The sequence below is a fragment of the Balaenoptera physalus genome (genome assembly GCF_965194825.1).
Source record: "Balaenoptera physalus genome assembly, chromosome: 11".
In the NCBI taxonomy this organism is placed as follows: Eukaryota; Metazoa; Chordata; class Mammalia; order Artiodactyla; family Balaenopteridae; genus Balaenoptera; species Balaenoptera physalus.
In genome coordinates, this window is record NC_138896.1 from 244,816 (window position 1) to 267,890 (window position 23,075).

The 23,075-nt window shown below is 49.1% G+C and overlaps 1 protein-coding gene across 3 annotated transcripts in view; it reads left to right on the forward strand.

Moving 5' to 3' along the window:
• Positions 1-23,075, forward strand: part of DUSP22 (dual specificity phosphatase 22) — a 47,238-nt gene that overhangs the window by 7,917 nt on the left and 16,246 nt on the right. For all 3 annotated transcript variants that reach the window (XM_082414051.1, XM_082414050.1, XM_082414052.1), the window contains exons 2-3: positions 4,186-4,219; positions 8,331-8,413. In XM_082414051.1, the coding sequence (XP_082270177.1) occupies positions 4,186-4,219; positions 8,331-8,413 (117 nt within the window). The remainder of the gene's footprint in view (positions 1-4,185; positions 4,220-8,330; positions 8,414-23,075) is intronic.

Below are 23,075 nucleotides of genomic sequence, written 5' to 3' on the forward strand. Positions count from 1 at the left end.
CAGAGGTAGGGAGGTCTCTGAGCTGTTGCAGTAGGTCAGGCGGGAGCTGAACAAAGGCACTGCAGCAGGTCCCAGGGGAGCAGACTAATTGGGGATCCGTGGAGGAGTGGAAGTAAGTGCTGACTGAGGCAGGAGCGGTGTCCAGAGGAGGGAGGGGTCTCCTGTTGGTTCCTGGCGTGCCGGTGGGTAGGGCTTTGCTAGTCTATGACTTGCTTGAAGGTCTGTGCAGTTCATTTGCATTTGTGCATTTTTCTGGGTTGAAAGGCCAACATCAGGGTCCCTGGTTGTAAGCAACAGAATCCAAATGTGGCTGCTTTAGGTGGAATAGGTCAGAAGGCTGGGAAGTCTGGAGAAGCAGATTTAGACTACTCTGCCAGGAGCAGATCCTAGAACTGGTCTGGTGAGAGCATTTCTGCGGCTGCCCCAAAATGCTACTGCTGCCGCCAGTGGGTCCTGCATGTTCCACCTGCCCTGCTGCAAGAGACGGTGCTCTGAGTCATCTCTGGCTTCTAGTCTGGAGGAGCTGTGGAGACGTGTTGCACTTAGGTCCCATGTCCCTGCTATAGCAGGAAGGCAGATGGGAGTGGGGATCTGATGTTGGAAGAGCTGGGCTCTGCTTCCCACTAAGACTCCAGAGTGGGGATGGGGCTTCTCCAAACACAGGAAAGGCCTTCAGAGGCTAGGAAACCAATAAACTCACTGTCAGTTACGGGGTTTATAATTTTCGAACATACCCATGGGGTGAGGGACCCCAAAGAGTGAGCATCTCTTCCCTGTTTGGAGAGAGTATTGGGAGCAGAGCAGGTGATATTCCAAGGTGGAACCAGTAGGGGATATTGGGCATGTCTGGAACCAGTAGGGGATATCTGGCTTGACTGGAGATTGAAGAGAAGTGGGGAACCCTTTAGAGGTAGGAAGCCATGTTGACATTTTCAGTTCATTTTCAGTTTTGGCCTTCATTTTCTTGGGAAAGGGTTTGCCAGCAAACATTTTGACCTAGAAAATGACCCAATGAGGATCTGTCTTTCAGAAATTAATTTGATGAGACAGAGAAGTTCAGTGGCTACTGCTCTAGCCTCTGAGGTTCTGGACTGGGATCCTTGGCCTCACAACCAAGAGGCAAGGGCCGTGATGGGACTTGGTAGCCCACTGAGGGGTGCCCTGCTGGGAGTGGGCTGCACGTTTTTCATTCTGGGTGACGGGGAGAAGGTGACACCATGAGGGGGCAGGTGGGATCGACAGTGGGGGTGGGAGGGTAACAGGGTGCAGGGTGTGGAAGACGCCCTGGAGGTGAGTTCCAAAGGATGGATTCAAGGATCATAAAATCAGTTCTAGAGCAGTAGAGCCCAGAGGTGAGCTAATCTCATGCCCCTGTTTTATTTTATTTGAAAATAATATGAAATATATTCACTTATGTTTAGTAGAGAAGGTAGTAGAAGTACAAAGAAGAAAAGCAAAAATGGGCCATAATCTTTTCCCCAAATAACCCCACTTGACTTTCTGGAGAAGCTCAATTGAAGTAATGCACGTGCACGATATGGAAAAGTGCGAACGGAAATATAAAAGTGGTCTTTCCAGACCTCCCAGCCCCCAGTGTCCCCTTCACAGAGGTGAGCACAATAAGGAAGGCATTCCTTTATATTTATCATGATCTTTCCAAGGTACAGTAAATAAAAATACTTCTTTCTAACAGCCCCACACACCTAGCGTCTCAGTGGCACTTAACCTAGAGCCTGAACACTTGCAGTGGCTGCGCCTCCTCTGTGCCTTCCGTCTCACCTCCTTCCTGCTTGCTCCCAGGAGAGACTGGCCTTCTTTCCCAGGGCTGGCCGTCTCCACCACTCCCCTGCCTGTCCTTCCTCTCTCCCAGCCCACTTCTGTTGGACATCAGGGCCCCTGAGTGTCATTGCCTCCTGAAAGTCCTCGGGGACCCCAGAGTGGTCAAGGCGCCTCTTCCCTCCCTAGGCAAGCATCTCAGCAAGGGAAGTGGGACACTGGCAGGGCCATGTCTCTTGGGCACCCTGTATCCCGAGTGCCCAGAGGGTACCCGTGTGTGACAGGAACTCAGTAAACCATTCAGCCACTGTAATACATTCTGTGACTTTGGGGAAGCAGACATGCTGCATGACTATGTTGTGGTCCATTGTAACTGTCAACTGTATGAATTGGGAGACTTCTGTGGTCAGTGTTAGGAAAGAAAAATAATTTTGACACGTTCGAAATGGCAAGGAAGATTTGATTCAAGACCATTACAAGTGGGAGAAGGAGCTCCACTCCCAGTGCAACCGGGGCAGGTGAGGGAGTGGATGGAAATCACTGATGGAACTTGATCAGATGCCAAGGGTGGAGGAAGAGGAGCTTATCTGACACCAAGAGCGGCTGGGCGCTCGGCAACTGGCTCAGCAGGATTCTTGGCTAAATCTGGCCAAGGACCAGCCAGGTGGAGAAGACTCGAAGTTCAGTCGGGGAGGAAGTCTGTGTCCCCATCAGCCAAAGGAGCTGGGTGATGATTTTGCCCTTGAGTATCTAATAAAGATAGGAGAGACCCTGGAGAACCGCAGATGACACGTGAAAAAGCTCTATGCAGGCAAGAGCTGCCAGAGAGCGTCAGTTCGAGGCGTCTCCCAGGTGAACTTGCATTGTTCTTACGTTGTTTTAAAACAGGAATGGTGAACTATTTACTCCACCCTTCCTCCCAGGAGAATCCCAAAGACTGATTATGTTTCAAGAAAGACCTGTCAAGTGTTTTAGTTCCTTGGCAGTTTTACATTTCCTGGTTCCAGGGCTAACCCTGCCCGCCTCAGTGCTGTGACTTTCTCAGTCCCCTGGGGCACTCTCCAAGCCAACTTTGCCTCCCAGGGTACTGAGTCAGCCAGAGTGAGCACATGTCTCCATGACGACGATGTCACTTCTGGATTTTGCCTTTTGTCCTAGATTATTAATAGTACCTCTTTTCACTCTCACAAGTGCCCTACTTTGGTCGATTAGTTCTGTGGTCCCCCATGACAGACGCTGACCCAGTACTGCTGTGTCCCAGTAGCTCCCCACTGACGTTTTAGCAGGCAGCTGGTTGTCAGGAAGATGCTTGAAGGAATCCAAGCACGTAAAGGACGTTACTACCTGCTGCTTTCAGCTTTCTTAGTGGAAGTGGAGAAAACAATAGGGAGTGTGAAGCAGATGGGGCTGAGAGGTGTGTGTAGCAGCGGTGCTGACGAGGGTGTCGCCAGGGCACCAGGGGTTGCCGTGAAGTGTCAGCAAGGCCAGTGTGCTCTATGCACTTGGAAATCATACAGGTGGTGTAGCTTCCAAAGCAGTGTCCATATTTGGATTTCGGAGTTCCCATACAGAGTATTGGCAGGACAGGAATTAGCTTCGTGTTTTGCAAAGCGGGGGGCGCTTTAGGGTGAGAATTACAGTCACCCATTCCCATCTCAGGTCTACTGAATCATTCTGTGTGGAGCCTGGGGCTGGGGGCTTCCCAGAAATCTGAAGTTTTAATACATTCTGCTGGTTCTGGCGGATAGTCGGGCTTGAGAAGCACTGCCTTAGAAGTAGATGTTTTGCAGCAAATGTATGTTCTTATTAACATGCACGTTTAGACAGTTCTTTCATTCATTTAGCAACTCTTTATTGAACGGTGATCACGGGCCAAGCCCTGGGCCAGGAGCTGGGTGTGCAGCCCAGCGGAGGGGACAGACCTCCGCCTAGTAATGTACGTGACAGCATCACTGCAAGGGGAAGACGGTGGGCGCTGAAGCAGGGGTCCCCCCAGACACGGGGCTCAGGACAGGCCTCCCCAGGGCATGAGTCGGAGCTGGGACCTGAAGGATGGGGAGAGCGGGAGTAGAGCTGCATGCGCGAAACCTCGGACTGCAGAGGGCGGGATTGCTGGAGCTGAGAGAGAAGTGGGAGAGGAGGAAGCGGGGGGCGGGCAGGCAGGACGGGTGGAGGGGATGCCGGCAGCGCTTGGTTTGGGGCCGGACTCAGAAAGCCGGCGAACACCGCGAGCCCTGGAGACAAGGATGCCTTGTCGTCCGCGCTGTCCGTCTGGGAAGGTGCTGGGAGGCGGGTGTGGTGGGCACAGGCCGGGGCTGTGCTCCCACCTCCGGGAGGGCCCCGCCTCTGTGCCAGACGCCGTCAGCCGCGGGCCTGTAACACTCGCGTCTGGTCTGTGTCTCCCCCTAGATCCTGCCTGGCCTGTACATCGGCAACTTCAAAGGTTAGTCCTCCCTTTTTATTATCGTGGTAAAATATGCAAACTATTAAATATGCCATTTTAACCTCTTTTTAAGCGTGCAGATCAGTGGCATTAAGTACATTCACACCATTGTGCAGCCATCACCACCATCCGTCCGCAGAACTCTTTCATTTTCCCAACTGAATCTGTCTCCATTGGACACTTGACTCCCCATGCCCCAACCCAGCCCCTGGAAGCCACACCCCTACTTTCAGTCTGTGAATCTGACGGCTCTAGGGACCTCGTATGAGTGGAGTCATGCAGTATTAGTCCTTTTGTGACTGACTTATTTCACTGAGCATAACAAGGTTGATTCATTTTTGTAGCCTGCGTCAGAATTTCCTTCCTGTGTAAGGCTGAATAATGTTCCAGTGTATGGACGCACCGCACTGTGTGTGTCCGTCACCTGTGGATGGACACTTGGATGTCCCCGCTAGTGGTGAGCTCACTTTTTTAAAGATTACCTTTAGGCTCTCATGCGTGATGGAGTCCAGGCGTAGCCGTCAGTTCATCCAGAGTCTGGTCTGGGCGTGGCCACCACTGTGCTCTGGTCCTGGTACCCCGACGCCTTGGCCAATGGCTGGCAGAGTGGCGTGGAGCCCTGCGGATTCCACCTTGACCTCTGACCTTCTTTTTAACTCTGCTCGCTTGCTGGAGCTTTATTACCAAAAGGAGATGGCTAAAAGGCACGTTTAGCGGCCATGTAACTTGTGTATCATCTTTATCACTTTTATTTTCTAGTTATTAATACATTTTCAGAGACCCATTTTTTAAATTACCTGGGGAAAACAAGTGGCAGTTTCATCTCTAGCAGATTATTCTTATCCTGTGTTGACTTTTCTGCTTACACATGTCTCTGCAGCTTGTTGACTATCTGTTGATAGGCTGTCTGCTACTGACCTTTTATTTTTAGCTCATTTGTCTCAAAATGCTCTGTAGATGCAAAGGTGAGTAGAAACCCACGGAGCAAAGTGCACGCGGAGGGGAGGGGCTGGTCCCCGCGATGTGAGGCGTCTGAGTGTGTGTGATGGAGAGCCCGGTCTCGCTCGCGCTGGAGCTGGGCTGTGTGTCACCCGTGGACTGGGCCCGGGACACGTGCGGAAACAAGTCTCCTGTTTGGGTGGAGAGGGCCCTCCGCACACGCCTCCCTCCCCAGACGAATAAGAACACACTCCTGTCTGTTTTCTGGTTGTTGCTTGAGTCTGTGAGTTCAGGTTCACATCGATTGTTAAAACAGTCTCAATGACTTCTCTGCGTGATGTTCATTTCCTTTTCCCCCTGGGCTCCGAGGGCAGCTAACTGGCCTCAGAGAACTCAGCGCAGTGAGCTGACAGCTGCTGATTGCTGCTAGAACATGTTAAAAATAGTCCTGGAGTTCCTAAATTAGTAAGCTCTGTAGTTCTGAAAAAGCAGCGAGTGCTTTGTGGCAGGTAGGCGAGAGGTGCTAGAATGCATGAACATCTTTATGGTTATTTAATGAATTATTATTAGCGCTTTCATGGGGAGAGGGGAATGTCTTTGTTTTTGAAAACAACAGAATTTAGGATAAATTCTTGGAAGTAGAATTGCTGGGTGAATATTTTTACAAATCAAAAATTGTAATAAATACCAACCAAATTCAATACTTCTGCCAACAGTTTCCAGCACGCTCACAGATGGTGCCAGGCTACTGCTTGCCAGACCTCGGTTTGAGCAGCAAAGGACTAAGTTCTCCTAAGATTTCGTGCTCGGGAAGAGCTTGTGCACGTGCACGTGGGCTAGCTGATGACCCCACGGCAGACCTTCCAGCTGCATTCACACTCGTTACCACGGTGCCCATGGCTCTAGACAGCCATCCATCAATAACTTGTAGTCCTGAAGAATAAATGGCATCATCCCAATAGTGTTGGCTGAGCGCTTACGCACGTCAATGGGCGGACAGAGCCTGTGCTTATGGGAGAGAGTAATCCCAAGGTGGCATGTGCATGCGGACGGGGCTGCGAGAGAATAGAAAGGAGCACAGAGCCGAAGGGGCAGAAGCATCTCCAGGAGTCACTTCTGTTTTCTTTGGGGCCCAACAGTCAGTTTTCTCACTTGTGGTATCAAGGGTGGTTGTATTCAAAAACAAATAATTTTATCCCCAAACCACCTTTTTTGTTGTTGTTTATCTTAATCTGTGTTACAAAAGTATATTTATGGGGTGATGAAAATACTCTAAAGCTAGACTGTGGTGATGGTTAAACAATTCTGAATATACTAAAACCCATTGAATTGTATGCTTTAAAAGGGTGAATTTTATGGTATGTGAATTACCTCAATAACACTGTTTTTTAAAAAGGGAAAACACGTATATTTAAACAGTCTTTAAAATTCCATCCTGGGCGGAGTCAGAATCTGGAAGAGCCCTGCCTGGAGTGCCTTGCGCTGCTCTGGAGACCCCCCCCCCCCCCCCCGCCCGGCTGCTCCAAACGCCTCTCCCGCCTCGGCTGCCCCGCCTTGTCCGGGCGCCAGAAGCTCCAGCTTGACCTTGTTTCACTGCTCCTCTAAAATGCACCTGCTGGTGGGGACTGGAAAACCACACCTTGGTGAACATGTGGGGTCTTCCTGCCTGTGGGACCCTAAATAATTCCAGTTCCCGCCGAATTCAGAACTCACTGAGGCCCCGGCTTGGGGTAGTTGGTGGAGGGTCTGCCGGGCCGGGTCCTGTGTGATGGACGCGGAGGCTGCTTGGCGCTGTTGCGGCAGTTAAGAGAGTCTTAAAGTAAAACCAACGTTTTAAAATTACTTTTAAAAATCATTTTCTTGACTCTAAAAATGTTACATGCTAATTGCAGAATGTTTAGAATGGTGTTTCTTAGTTTCTGCTTAATCACCAAGGCTTATTAGAAATGCAGGTTCCCAACCCTGCCATAGACCTTGAACTAAGTTGGAGCCCAGGAATCTGCCTTTCTGAAAACCCCAGGTAGTGAATAGGCATGTTAAACTTTCACAACCACCTGTGTTGAATGCACACAAAAAAACTATAAAGAAGAAAAAAATTTTAAATACTTGTACGTAATTCCATCTCTTCAAGATTATCACCGTTTGGGCTAATTCCTTAGAGCAGTTTTCCCCCACTGTGTGTGTTTGTCTTTGTGTGTTTTTACAAATTGAGTTTATGTCGTATTTGTAGTTTGGTACCTGCTTCCCCTCTCCCCCGCTAATACCGTATCCTGAGCATTTTCTCATGTCATTAATGTTCTCCAGAAACATCATAATTAAACATTTGATTTTCAGCCCATTTTACCCTGTATCATCTTAAAGGGCTTGCCCCAGGCCAGAACAGGGGCATAGGGGGAGCGGACCGCCTTGATTCTTGCTGGACCCTGTTTTGTAGATTAGCAGAAGTTCCAACTTGAGGGTATTTATTCCGACTTTCTTCTACAGGTATGATCACTGGAAGGGAATGTAATTTTGGTGTCTCCTTAGTTTCATATGCAGATAATTTAATAGCCAACTTATAACTTATGGACTATTTTGTTTGGAATTTCCAGAAAATGTTCCATTTTTAGTTTTGCCCTAAAGTGAATGTAGATGTTATAAACCACGGTCTTATCTGCATCTGGAGCCATTCCCTGGTGTTTGACATTAGGGTTGAGTAGTCTGGCAGATTCCTATATCTTATATAGTAAGTTGCTTTTTTGCATTTAATTTTAACTTAGATTACTAATCATTAAGAGGTAGTTAAAAAATATTTGAAACATCTTTCTTATTACATGTTTCATGTGAAAGACTAGCCTAAGGGTCTACAACTTAACAAGTGTCAACTACAAAGTGACTTCCTTTAAACAGTAACACTCATGATTATAACGTTTATTAATCTAAATACATTTCATGTTTTATATGACTACTTTTTAACAAAAGATGTGCCAATCAGAAGTAAACTTAGTTATCTGCAGAATACCTAAAAGCAATAATCCTAGATTCCCTAAGTCTAGATTATTCTGGTCTAATCAGTTATGAATTTTTAAGAGAGAAATATGCAAGTCATTTTGTGATTTTTTTGCCGGCTAAACTTAAGGAGTACTTCACTTGCAGAAAATATTAAAATGTCCTCCTCTTTCTTCTATGACAGATGCCAGAGATGCAGAGCAATTGAGCAAGAACAAGGTGACACACATTCTGTCTGTGCACGACAGCGCCCGGCCAACACTGGAGGTAAGAGAGAGCCGAGCTGCACGCGGGTCTGCACTGTGCTCCTGGGTCCCGGGGCCACCGACGAAGCAGCCGTGTTCTGTCCAGCACCAGTGTGCTCCTGTGTCGCTGGCTGTGTAGTCTTGCGCTCAGGCCGTGTCTGTGCCTGTGCCTGGTCCGCAGCGCGGCGGGAGGACGCCTTCGTTTTCTGAGTGTCCTCCCGTTACGTTGCTAGCTTGGCTTTCTTGGCCAAATGCCGAAGAACAAGCTGATGCTGCCTTTCCCTTTGGATTTTAAGGACATTTAAAACCTATTTTAATTCCTTTCAAAATTATCTCCCATTTTAGAATCCAGAAGAATTCAGGCTGCTCATGTCCTGATTTTTTCCATTTAAGCTCAATTATTTACTAGGAAAAAAAGGCAATGGAGGATAAATTGTCCCTGGAGATTTCCCGGGGCTTCTCTGTGCAGACTGTCAGTTGCAGAAGCTGCTGTCGTGTTTTAGGTTTTAAAGTAAACAGGGTGTGTCTGCCTCTACACTAATTCCAAAAGCATCTTCAACTTTACGCTAATGGACGGTTTGAGCTGTTGGCTGGGAGCAAAATATATTTCTGTTTATTAGCCTTGACAGAGCCCAAGCTACCTCTTTTTAGAAAATAATGCGAGTGTGGTTGTGATGAATATGTTTTTCTATTTTAGGGTTGGGTGTTGGAGAGGGAGGCGTGGCTTGTTCTGAAAGAAATAATCCCAGTTCAATCAGTTTACACTTAAATTCATATTATACAAGAGTAGGTAATATATTTTTATTTCGAATTTACCTATTTTACTTGGCCATTAGAGCTGCCAGATTTCAGTCAGTTTCAAATAAATGAGGATATAGAGTAATAAGTGATTCTACTGACATCACCATACAGAGGACGGTGGGATGTGAACAAACCTCTGTTCCTTTCTCCAGATTTTTGACCTTGCACTCCCCTTGGTTGTTTTAGCTCATGGGTTTTGTTAAGGTGCTATGATTTGTGCTGCAGCATGATTTTACTGGAAACAACAACAACAAAACATCACTTTTCTGGAGCCTAACATTTCCCTTGAAAATAGCTACTCCATTTTTCATACATCAACAATAGTTTATATTAAACATATAGCCAAGCTATGGCCTAGATGATAAGTTAAACGTAAACTGGTCATGATTTACTTCCTCTTAAATCACAAGATGAGGCTTGAGGTTTCCTTTATTTTAATAAATTGCATAGATGTCCTCCCCACCCTCACCCTCTAGGCTGCCTCTCAACCTTGTGCCCTGTTCGGCACAACACGTTGTCAGGTAGGAACACGGCCTCGAAATCCGTCCACACTGTGGCTTCCGTCCAGATACCAGGTCTTCAACCTCACAGAACTTCCTCCATGCGGGACTTCTGTGAGCCTTGCTGCCCTGCCCGACACTGTAGGTGCTTCTCTGATGGATGAGATCAGGTTTGCTTATCCTCTGAACCCTGGGGTGATGTGGTCAGTGGAGGGAAAGAGATCCGAGCCTCCAGGTACCAGATCTACTGCCTTTTCCCCACGGGACTGCTTTTGTTTGGCAACATCCTGTTTCAGCCTTTGGGTGCTTTTATTATCTCTCTTGATAGTAAGTACTTTCCTGTGATTTCATTTTATTAAGGGTTAGACCTTTGTTTTATAGCATGACATACTTTAACGTTGCCCCTCTTACTTTATTCATTTTTAACTTCACAAGTAATTCATGAATATATTCTTAGTTTAAAGATTAAAACAATAGATTCTCTGATTGCACAAGTGGGGAAAACTGAGGCATCAGAAGTTATTTGATCGGCCATGCTTGCCTTAAGTGATTGGGATCGAGGAAGTTCGCCAGGGTCCCAGAAGTTCTGGACCTTTGTTTAGCCCTCTGCCTGATGCATAAAGGCAGTTGTCTCTCTTAAATTTCAAACTCAGTTCCAGAAGCCATAATTTCACCCAGCCTGAGATGAGTCAGGGAAATTACTTGTTTGGAGTCAGTAGGGAATTAATGGATAGATTTTATGTTTCAGCAGCTCCATGTTTTGCTGGCCCTGATCCTTGGATGGAAGTAGGGCAGGGATGAGGTGAGAGGGCAGATGGTTTCAGGGGCCTGATAAAGGGTGGAGAGATAAGGGATAGGAGAGGAGGGAGCTGGCACCTCATGCCCTTTCTGAGATCTTCAAAGCCATGCATGTTTATAGAACAGGCCCTAACTTTCTCTGGGCAGCCCTGGGCTGGGCTGGGCTGGGCTGGGTTGGAAGTGGGGAGGTAGTTACTATCTGAAATGGAAAGGTTTCAGTCCTGTCACATCCGTGCGGGAGTTCTGTGAGCCTTGCTGCCCTGCACGACACTGTAGGTGCTTCTCCGGTGGATGAGATCAGGTTTGCTTGTCCTCTGAACGCTGCGGCGAGGTGGTCAGTGGAAGGAGAGAGGTCCAAGGCTCCAATTACTGTCTCTTCAGAAGAGTATCTGAGGGTTCGATCTTCCAGAATAAAGAGTCTTAGAGACTTGGCAGAGACTTAGGAACCTCACGCTCACCGAGTCAGCTCTAAACTAATATCTGAGATTTTGAGGCGCTCTGGCTCCGTTTTTATGCCTACTGCCCTGTGTTTGACGTAGAAATCCCAGCTGAGCAGGGTCCTAGAGATCACCCACCTGACCCATCACTGTGGACAGGACGCTGAAGTTCAGAGGCAGGAAGGGACTCTCACGAGCCCACAGCTGTTGTAGGTAGCTTGACGGAACCTGGATCTTCTCTCCCAGGCCAGAGATTTTCCCAGAATGCTCCTTGCCTTGGTCCTCTTCTAGCATGACTGATGCTTCTGACTTTGCTAGCAGTATTAGTAGACATTGACACATCAGCTTTGGAAAGGTGGTACCATTTGTACCCTCACTGGCAGTGTATCAAAATACCTATTTCCCCAAACCATCACCAGCACAGAGTTTTGCTCTTCTTTACTTTTAATTAGCAGTATTTTTGTTTTGTCTTATTTTCTGTGAATGCCTTCCTCACACTGTCGAGTCCCCTGTCCAGACAATTCTTCCGTTTGAAGGCCGGTAGTGGCTGGTTTGCTCTTGAGCTCCTGCTACGTGCGGGGCCCTGGGGCAGGTGCTAGAGGTAAAGTGAATGCCAGTATCTGCCACGGTGAAGCCCTCAGTGAATAAACAGAATACACACGGTAACTCTTTTATACATATTACTAATAATTACCGTCAGGCTCAAGGCAGGAACCACTCAGAGAACAAGGTTCCTCCTTTACCACGTCAGTCTGGAGGCATTTGCGGTGCTAGGCTTTGGGCTGGGCCTTTGGAGACAACTGGGGATTTAGAAAATCTGGTTGGTACCGTTCTGGCTGGTAGAGTGCCAGGATATGCCTTCGGGTGGGGCCCTGACTCCACAGAACCACGTCGGTCCTGCTCATCCCCCATGGGCCCTGGGGACCCAGCCTGGAGGATAGCAGTGTCCTGGTTCCTTCGTGGCATAACCAGACCTGGCGGCCTGCTCACATCACCTGCTAGCAAATGGCGGAGCGGGGGGAGAAATCATTGCCATGTAGATGAATTTCAAGTAGGAATTAAGCCGAAATCTGTAATTATAACATTTAAGGGGGAAAAATCCCTTCCTCCGATTCCACATTGAAGACTGGGTGGGGCAGTGGCCTGCCTTTGCTGAAAGTGTTTCCTGATTTGTGAGCTGTGTTTTCAGCGCCTACGGGTTGCTCCAGATTTGAGGGATGGTGAAAACTCCTGTCACAAAGACGGTGCTTTTTCAAATCAGAAGCCCCGTGTTGTTTGTAGGTGCTGAGGAAGTAATATTGAGCAATGAAAGGTTTCTCCCTTCCTCTGAAAAAAGAACCAGAAGTCTATCTTTCTAATGTAAAAATTTCAGAGTTTGTTTCATTTTCCATGTTGGGTATTTAACCAGAGCACCTGCAGGAAACAACTATTTTTCACTATTAACAAAAATGCTTTAAAAAGTATTCTCATTCCTTCACTGGGCTAATAACAGAAACAATTTAATTTTTAAATGATTTATATTTTAGGATTAAATAGAAAAAACATAGTTTATATACATATATTCAAATCAGGGCATTGCATGCATGCCAGATAGATTTTTTGAGCTTGAGTTCAGCTTGGATATTCTTCCCATTTTAAGTTGTGACTTCTGTATTTTGAACCATTTAAGCGTTTGTTTTTGTTTTTGTTTTCAAGAATAGGATGTTTTCATAGGCCAGCATTTATTCCTGGTGATTCTGTTTTATATTTCCTTTAACACCAAAGACATTTTCTTGAGGTATCCAGACTCAGAATTTAATGTCGTTAGTTTTGTTTGTAGTTGACCACTTCTCCTGGTTCTGATACTTACTGTTATTTATGTGTCTGTACGTATAAGTGTGTATCTCCAAGAGATGCCCAGTCTGCTTGGACAGTGGCGCTGAGAGCCTGAGGGGCTCCTGTAGGGACCTCGTTCCCCTGCTGCATTTCTGTCTGGTGACCCACCCCATTTCTCACCCTCAAAATTTTTGTTGGCTTCCTAAATGTAAAACAAGCGCAATCCAAAGTGTGAAATGGCATTTGAACTTGAAGAAACTGTGCTTCTGTGTCCACTTCTTTCTTCCACCCTTCTTTTGCCCACCCAAGTCCTACCCTCCCTCAGACCTTGGCCCAGCTCCTTTTCTGAGAAGGGCACTCCCAGTGACCTCCAACCTCAGGAATTCTTCCCTTTTTCCTGGAATACTTGTAGTTTGCACTCTTTGCTGGGTCCTGAATTGTGCGTGCCCCGGGACAGACCCTGCAGGTCATCACATGGCTGGCTGACCTCCGTCTGATGGCCGAGCTTCTCAGCATCTCCGTCCCGGCTCCTCAGCTGGGCTTAGGCCACTGTGGGCAGTGGATTTCTGCCGCGTTGGATTTCTCGGTCTCCCCAGCACTCAGCCTGGATCTGGTTCTGCAGATGCTTGCTGACAGACTCAGAGCCAAGTGCATTTAAGCTCCACTGCCAGGTGAGAAGCCGTGTCTTCGGTCGTTTGTGGCTGACTTCAGGGTGTGAAAGAAGAGCAGTGTCAAGAATGGTATACTGACCACCAGTGATCTGTGAGGCCAGAGGTCCGTTAATGCAGCTCAGCCTCACTGCCCGCCCCTCGCTGTCAGCAAGCCTGGGCAGGTGCAGATGTTCTGCCATGCACAGCTGGAGTGGCCTCCAGTTCAGAATTCCCTCTTGCTAAGTTCCTGCAACCACGTGACTCTTCTGTGACTCTCTGGCTGACCTCTCAGCGGTGCTTCAGCTACCTTTGGTCTGCGTTGGAAGCCTGGTCCTACAAGGAAAGCACAGTCTAAGACAAGGACGGTGACGACCAATTAAAAGAAGACTGGCCACAGCCAAGGCAGCGCGAGGTCGGGAGGGTTGGCTGAGACATCCTCTCGGATCTCGGGAGCTTGTGGCCGGATCATGAAAGGCTGGGAGGACTTTCCAGGCACCGGGGCCGTGTTCTGACTCATTAGGGAGACCTTGGTTACCTTGTCCTCCTCTGGAGGCTTCGTAGGCAGACCCAGCTCTGCCTTTCTGCCTACCTGGTGACCATGTCAGCTCAGCTCTTAGGACTCTGAGGCCCCTCCTGTCCATGACCTTCAAGTCACAGGGGCTATTGGCCACATTTCCCCTGGCACGGGGAAGAGAATTGCTGAAAGCCACATGCCTTGTCATGTACACACAGATGTAGGCAGGGAGGTTCACTGCAGCTCTGTTTGTAATGCAAAAAATTGGAGCCAACCCACATATTCAGCAGAAGGGTACCTGTCAGCTGTGATACATCTGTATAAAAGAAATACTCTGCAGCAATTCAAAAAGAAGAGGAAGGCTTACATGTGTGCACAGTAAAAGGTTAATTGCTAAGCAAAAGAAGCAAGTTGTAGAATAATTTACACAGTATGATCCCATTTGTGTAAAATTGCATATCAATAATGTATTCCTGTATGTACATAAATAAGTGTGTAAATGCACAGATAAGAGTTTGAAAGGACCATATCAGACCCCTAGGAATGGTAAAGAGCAGTAGGATAGGAGAAGAGGGTGGAAAGGATGAGTTTCACTTTTTTCTCTATTTATTTTCTACAATGGGAGTATCTTCATAGTATCATTTTGAAGGAAGAGGGTTAGGGAAGGAAGGTAAGCAGATGGCCACACTTGGTGTCTGGAGTAGTGCCAGGTAGATTGCATTTGGATGTCCAGGCTTGGCTGGAATGGGTTCTGTGTTTGGTAACAATGTTTCCCATGGATTCACATGTGAATGTGTGACCTCAGACACACTGCGTGCTTGTCATCCTCGGTCAGTGGATACAAAGCATCTCTTTTAGTCATCTTAATCTTCAAAGGGAGAAGAAAGCCCATGACACACCTTTCAACTATATGCATTTTATTTTCAATATCAGTTATGTTGTACTTCTACTTGAATGTTTCAGTTAAATGAGTTTATGTCCTTTTTTAGGATTCACAGATCCCCTAGTGATACAGCTTGAAGCACTGGGCAGGGTTTCCTGGTCGGATTGGTCGGTGTGGATGAGTTCTGTTACTTTACTGGCATTACAGAAACCACCACACTATCATAATTGCTGATGAGGTCCAGGGCCTTTGAAAGCAAATTGTTGTTCGACCTGGGATCGTTCTCAGGTTGACAGTTGTTTCCATCTCTCCGGTAAAGTCTTTGAGTATCAGTGGCACCTCCTGTGCCAAAAGTTTGCAGCTTTCATGTGTTGAGGTAAATTTGTTTGAAGCCAACCCCAGACTTAAATAGAAATGACTCAAATAGAAATGATTATGGTAGGTATCGAAAACTGTCTAGTAATCGCTCTTTCTTGAATCCAGCTGTGTCTGAGTTCCCCGTGTGTGGGCCGTCAAGTGCAAAGAAGGCGGCTCCCCTGGCTGCGGACCTTCTGTGACAAATGGAATTCTGAAGCCAGAATTCCAGCGCGGATGAGCCAGAGGGGCTGAAATTGCCGAGGCCTGCGTTGGTTCCAGGCAGGAAAGCAGTGCTTCTTGTCTCTAAGTGAAAGAGATGTGTTAACTTCCCTTTGCCCAGCTCCCTGGAGCTCCTGGCACTTCAGCTGTGGGCGTTCTGTCTAGTTCTCGCACTTACTGACCAGGCTCCACGTAACTGAAGACTTTTGCAAAACACTCTTCTTCCTAGACTTTTCCTCTCAGTCAAGTCCCAGTTTCTTGAGCATCTCCTGCTGAGCTTCCGTCTCCTCTCTCTTCTGCAGACTCCCCTGTGCGATCACGTCCTGAGCATGGGTGCCAAGCGCTGCTTCTGGAGGGGGCACTCCTAGCTCAGACCCCTGCCAGTCCTCAGCGGGGAATATGCTAGTGGCAGGATCTGCCAGGATTTCCAAACCAAGGTCTCAGGAGCAGCGTGTGACACGTGGTCTCTCCCCTCTGCTCCAGCTGGAATGGCAGTGTGCACTGACACGCTGCAGCGGGGTTGCCCGTAAGCGCTGGGTGGTAGTTGGTCTGTTTATACGACATCCTCATGCCCGTGGACAGGGGTTGGGGAAGACTCTGTGAAGAGGAGTGTTGAGGCAGCCTTGCAGGACTGGTATGTCCCGTTCAGTGGGGAGGTGTGTCTCAAGTAGGACCAGCCCTTCCGGGCTGGTCAGGAAGGGGGAAATAAGGACACGTGTGGATGTCGTCTGGTTACAGAGTGGAGAGGGTGGTCAGCATGGTGGGGTGAGGGTGGTGCCATCTTCAGTTCTCCTTTTGGCTAAATTGGGAGTTATTCCTTCAGATTCAGCAAATGTTAATTGAGTACCTACCTTGTAGCAGGGATTGGGGATAAAATGCAAAGAGAAGTAAGCTGTGGCCCAGCACTAAGAAGAGACAGGCACGGAGACCCTTAAACGGTGCGGAGTTGCGGATGCACGACAGAGCTGAGGGGCCTGGGGCACCATCCCCGCTGGGTCAGCCAGCCCTCGCCACAGAGCTGGCAGTGTGGAGTGACCCCACAGGATAAGAGGGTCTGCTGGGTAGTGGTGGTGAGGAGGGGCAGTTGGAGTGGGGGATGGATTCTGGGTGAGGGCGTGTGTGCAGGGCACCAGGTGTGCAAAGCACAGGGCTCAGCAGGGCAGGGATGCCAGGAGCCAGGCTGGAGGAAGAGGCGTGGGGAAGATGAGGAAAGGTTTTATTCGTCAAGCTGAGGAGTCTGCGCTTCGTCTTGTGCGAAGCAGAGACTCAGCAAAGATTTATGAACAAAGTCAGGTGACACGTTCACATTTCTTTTCCAAGATGTTGACTAGGGGATGGGATGGAGTGAGGGAGACAGATACCAAAGAAACTGCTGGGAAGCTCTTACGGTAATCCTGGTCAGAAAGCGTGAGGGCTGAACTGGGACACCGGGAAGTAGAGGAGTTCTCCACAAAGTGACACAGCAAGGTTAGAAATCAAAGGATGGGAAACGGGGCTACAGCAAACATGAACCAAAAGGAAGGTGGCATAGTAATAGTTTTATCAGACAAATAGAATTCTTGTGGGCACCTTATAAAACCCTAAGCAGCTTTGCCATTTTCAGGTGCTCCTATAATTCGTTACCAGGTAGGCACTGCCAGTGGGCCCTGTGCCTGCCACACCTGCAAAGGAAGTGGCCCAACCTGACTCCAGAAGCTGGGGGTGAAGCAGCGGTACCAGGTGGTGTCATCGTCCTCACTGCAGCCGAGGTCCTGCCTTCCCCTCTCTGTGCTCTGACTCCTGGGATGTGGCGGGACGTTTGCGTGTGTGCCGGGGCAGAGAGTGGCAGAGGCCCCAGGTCTGGAGTGAGAAATTATTTCCCTCCCCTCAGTTATCACCACGAGGAGCACAGGTGTGGTTTGAGCATTCATAACTGAGCGGGGCGTCTGCAGCCAGCTCTGCACTCTCTCTGAGGGAAAATCGCTGACTCCGCGGTGAGGGTGGAGGGCTGGCTGCCGGAGAGGACACGGGTGCCTCTGGGTTCTGGGTGGGACCCTCCTCCTCTTGACGGCCAACTGTGGACAGGCTTGGTTGCTTCCCAAGCTTTGTCCCAACTAAAGGAAGACATCCATAGAACTACTGCCTGAGCCAGAGAAAGGAGAGGCCGCGCTGCCTTGTCCCAGTGGCTGCAGAGGGACGCTGCCCTGACTGTGATCACCTGAGGCGTCTCAGACAACAGAGTGGAGCCTGGACTTCGGCTTGAGCGTTCCGGTCCTGGAAACTGTTCCTAACCAGAGTAGTTCAGAGGTCATTGCCGACTGTACTGGCCTTCAGAGTCGTCAGGGCCTAGCGACGGTGGAGCTGGTCCAACCTGAATTTACCTGTTTAACCAGACCAGCTCCACGGAATCCAAGTGGAAGACACTCCCAGATCCCCAGATCAACCCAAAGGGACTGAATTCAAAGGGCCTCCTGGAACACCCCGACTCATGGCGAACAAAGTGAGAACGACCTTCCCAAGTGTTTGCTTTCTCCCACGCCCACTCCCGTGTTCCTGTAACCTGACACTTCCCCACTTTTCCACTGGGACCCTCTCCTGCTGCCAGCCCTGCACTTGCAGTGGCGTCAAGACCAGTGGTTTCAACCAGTTGTCTTAACGTCCTGCCCACCCCCAGGAGGGACCTCTGGCCTCCGCACACAGTTCTCTCCTCTGTGCCCACTGCGAGAGGATGCAGCTGTCAAAATAAAAATAGCCCGTCAGCTTGCTTTCAGCGGCAGCCGTCGGGGAGGGAGGGCTTGGTGAAGTGTTGCCCTTCAAGGAAGGCGCCCCTCCCCTGTAGTGTTGGGGGTTGGACCCCCGCACTGTGGTATGTCGGTGACCCACGTGCCAGGGAGATCCAGTGCAATCTGGCCGTCCACACGTACCTGCCTTGGAGAGCGCGCCCTTCCTCACGCCCCGGAGAAGCGGGAGCCACGGACGCACGCGCTGGCCTTTACCGCATCCCACCTCTGCATGCCCTTACCCCAACGCCCCCCACGCAGGACTGGCCAGCTCGCAGGGCAGTGCCCTTCTCTGGGTCAGTGTTTGCTTCATTCTCGAAACACACCATTTCTGGGGTCTGACCCCACTTGGAGGACGTGATGTTAGGCCCGAGGGACCTTGAATGCTGCTTAGAAAAAGCTCCTGAAGTGTCGAGGATCAAGCCCCAGTGGAATCTGCGGCATTGGCCACTCGCCTGCGGGAAGGTCTCGTCCCATTGGGAGGGAGGGAGTCTGGGCTCGTTTGCTTGGCCGCCTGCAAGAGGGACCACAGACAACGTTCCAAATGCTGAGCTCCTTGCGGAGGAGGGCTGGGCACCCTCCCGCACAGAGGCGAGGCCAGCCGGCGGCGCACCCATGCGTGAGCCCGGCCCTCCAAACCCCCGGGCGACGCCTCTGCAGCCTGGTCTGTGCTGGTGACGGCTCGCGCCTTGTCGTGAGAGAAGCTGCAGGCCACATGCAGATGAACAGGCGGGCTGTGTCCCGACACACACGGGCCTGTTTGTCACCTCTGGTCTTGGTGGCCAGGTGGCAGGGAGCGTAGCTCGGGTGCACCTCAGGGACTGAGCCAGCGGCTTCCAGGGGCCTGTGTTGGGACTGAAACTTGGGGCCACTGAGTCCTCAGTTTAATGCACTCCTGGAAATTTCTGAGCATCTGGCCAGCCTCCACCTTAGTAATCGTTTTTCATTGTTAGCGAGACCGGCCACAGCATCCTGCTGAGATTTAGAGCTCATAGGACCCTGCAGATGGAGACATCGCCCTTTAAGATGGCTTGGCCTGCCTGCCTGCCCTGGGTGGTGCTTCCTGCCAACTCCAGGGACCTCTGGCCCCCCTGGACACAGGACTCTCAGGGCACATTGGAATTTAAGATTCTAAAAGTGGATCTCCCTTCCTTCACTTAGTGACCATGTATTGATGACCTCTGGAGAGAGAGGTGCCAGGGTGCTGCAGGAAAGATGAGTGAGATGGGACCCAGGCACTGAAGGAAACTGGGGTCTAAGGGAGATACCCTCAAATCAATTACCGTCCTCTCTGCTGGGGCCCCGGCACCCTTGGGGTCTAAGGGAGAGACTGACCCTCAAGTCAATTACCGTCCTCTCTGGTGGGGCCCCGGCACCCTTGGGGTCTAAGGGAGAGACTGACCCTCAAATCAATTACCGTCCTCTCTGCTGGGGCCCCGGCACCCTTGGGGTCTAAGGGAGAGACTGACCCTCAAGTCAATTACCGTCCTCTGTGCTGGGGCCCCGGCACCCTTGGGGTCTAAGGGAGAGACTGACCCTCAAGTCAATTACCGTCCTCTGTGCTGGGGCCCCGGCACCCTTGGGGTCTAAGGGAGAGACTGACCCTCAAGTCAATTACCGTCCTCTGTGCTGGGGCCCCGGCACCCTGTGCGGCCCGTTGGGTGCTGGGGGGCGGTTAGAGAAATCGCTGGAGTCAGCCTGGGACGGGGGTGCTGTCTGAGGAGGTGCCCCCCAAGACTCCTGATGGAGAGAAGGATCCACAGGAGCCTGGGGAGGGGTGGGCAGGAAAGTGCAGGACGCCTGGGGGGCTCAGGCAGCAGGTGCCCGGGCTTGGTGAGCTGGAGGAAGGGGCGTCGTAACAGAGCCACAGAGCTTGGGAGGGGGTCTTTTTACTTTGCAGACGGGGTGTTTCACCGGCCGAGACACATGATCAGATAAAAATCCACCTTTGTGTCTTTTACAGGCAAACTTGGTCCACTGCTGATCACTCCTGAGGAGTGTTTCATTCACGGTGACTTTCAACATGGTCGTGTAGCATTAACGCCCGTTAGGTTACACTGCAGCATTGCTCGATTTGGAGAGATTTTGCCGAAACTGCCCTGTTTTCACGAGTCACGTCGGGTGCACCAGCAGGTCCTCAGACAGAACCCAGATCGCGGAAGAGGGTTGGGTGGTAGACTGGCGTGACCTCCCCATCGCCCACCCTCGCAGCCTGAGGGACTCCAGCGGACTGTGCCCGCATTAGCAAAAGGAGTTTGAGCAAAAATAAGCCTTTGGGTTCTCCACCTGTTGACCTGACGAGTCAAATGTATGTCGTTTTTTGACTAACCTGAAAGAAGCCAGCAGGTGCTGGAGGGTTCTCATTTGCATTTTTTCTCACAAAATCAAACTGAGGGCTAAATCTTGTCTCTCCACTCTGACCTTCCCACCCCTCCCCTCCCCACCAAGCACCACAGAGTTCTTGGAAGTTGTTATTTGTGGTGGTGTTTCCTAAATTTAGCTGATGCAGGAAGAATCAGTGGCAAATGGGGACGTTAAGAAAATGCATCTTCGGTTTAGAACCTGGATTTAAGACGTGTATTATATGGCACAACTAAAGGGCCACATTTAGCTTCTGGGGTGATTTTCCACAGTAGTTTCTTTGAGATTTTTGCTGCGGTATAAACAGCCAAGAAGAGAGATGGCGGGAACCTCACCCTCTGGACCTTCCCTGTTTGGTCTTTTATGCTGATTTCCAGTTCTTAGTCCACAGACGTACATCAGGTTTTCCAGATGTAATCTCTTTGTGGATATAATTTTGTACTGTACTTTTTCCCTTTAAAATGTTATTGGCTGGGTGAAAATTCTTAAATCGAGGAAAAATACTAATCAAAATGTATGTGCCAGGAACTGGGCTTGGCTTCCACGTACATGAACGATTTGGGCATCTTCATGGGCTTTCTCTGCACTGAGACTCTGCCAGGAGGGGCCCTGGAAACAGACAGTGAGGCTGTCAAACCTGGTATGTTTGTCCAAAAGCAATTTCAAGTCAGCAGTTGCCATCTGTTGGGTATGTGACCTTTAAGAGTGTGGCCAGACTAATTTTTTCAGAGTTTACCTACCTTTAGGTTTATATAAAAGTGCAGAAGTTGTCAAATTCATAGAGACAGAAAGTAGAAGGCTCCCAGGGGCTGGGGAGGGGTGGGAGCTAGTGTTTAATGGGGACCGAGTTTCCATTTGGGAAGATGAAAAGGTTCTGAAGACGGGTGGCAGGGATGTGAATGTGAATGCATTTAATGCCTGTGAGCTGTATACTTAAAATGGTTAAAATGGTTAATTCTATGTTATGTATATTTTACCACACCGAAAAAGTGGACAGAGTGATTGTCTCAAGTGAGAGAGACTTTTTTAAAATTAGTATATAAGCTGTGGCCCTGCTTCTGATCAGGTGTGAGACAGTTCAAATTTAATTCTTTTTTTTTTTTTTCAACACTGTACTTCCAGTTCTATTTATTTATTTATTTATTTATTTTTTATTTTTGGCTGTACTGGGTCTTCATTGCTTTGTGCAGGCTTTCTCTAGTTGTGGCGAGCAGGGGCTACTCTTCGTTGCCGTGCACGGGCTTCGCATTGCAGTGGCTTCTCTTGTTGCAGAGAACAGGCTCTAGGTGCGCGGGCTTCAGTGGTTGCAGCACGTGGGCTCAGTAGTTGCAGCGCGTGGGCTCAGTAGTTGTGGCTCGCGGGCTCTAGAGTGCGGGCTCAGTAGTTGTGGCGCATGGGCTTAGTTGCTCTGCGGCATGTGGGATCTTCCCAGAACGGGGCTCGAACCCATGTCCCCTGCATTGGCAGGCGGATTCTTAACCATTGTGCCACCAGGGAAGTCGCCAAATTTAATTCTCTTTAATTTTATGTTTCTTTTCTGGACTCAGAGTTTTTCGGGAATGTGGTGAAACTAGCTCTTCATGGGGTCTGCAGCGTACTTTCTCAAGCCGTGTAGTACCGCCCCCAAACATGCTGGTCAAAGGAAAAACGCAGTCTCCTCAGGGGTCCTCCCATGCACACCCAAGTTGCTGCTGGCACTGAACGGAATAAATGGGAAACCAAGATTTCTGATTATGTCGTTTCTGCCTGGATTTCCCGATTCTGGCCCCTTAGTGAGCCCCTGCTCCTCCTACTGACGTTTCCTCTTAGGTTGTAAATAGGCAGAAAGGAGTTATTTTCTATAACTGGTCTCCATTAGCTTCCTGGGAGAGAGAAGACAGCTCTGAAGGGCTTGGCCTTTCCTTTGAAATGCAGAATGTCAACTAGGTTCTTCAGAAGACTCTTACTTATGATGTTTCAGAAAGAAAAGAACAGTGAATTTTAGAAATTGTACTTGAAACAAGCGAGAGTTTGATTCCTTCACTAGTCCTGAAATCAGAACCGTGGCCCTGCTTTTCAAGTACTTGCCTACGTATCGTTTTAAGTGTAGTCTTTAGTTTCAGGCCCAAAGAAAGGCAAAAACCTTACTCTTGGTGGTTACTATGCTTGTTGAAACAGAAAACTGAAAATTATTAGAACTTTTGAGAATACGGACTTAGAAAGCTTTAACCTTTTGTTCAAGAAGAGCTTCTGGAATACTTTCTAAACTTTCTTTTCAGTCGAGTGGTGACTACCGCTTCTTTGAAAACCTAACAAAAACAAAACTTCATCCAAAAAGCGCTCCTTGGCAAATCCCACCTAACTCTTACTTCTTTCCTGTGTTTTCCTAATTTTTTTCCTACATTATGTCACATTAGTGTGACATTATGTCACACTAATTGATGTGTCACTTGGTATTGTGAATATTTAGTGTATATGTTTTTGGCCTCTTTCCTCCCTCTGGTTCCCATTTCATCAGTATTGGTGCCATTCTCAGGACATGTGAGGCCGTTCAAAATGTCATGTAGTCCAAAGAAATTGGTTGCTCTTTCTTTGTCCCTCGTAGAAACCA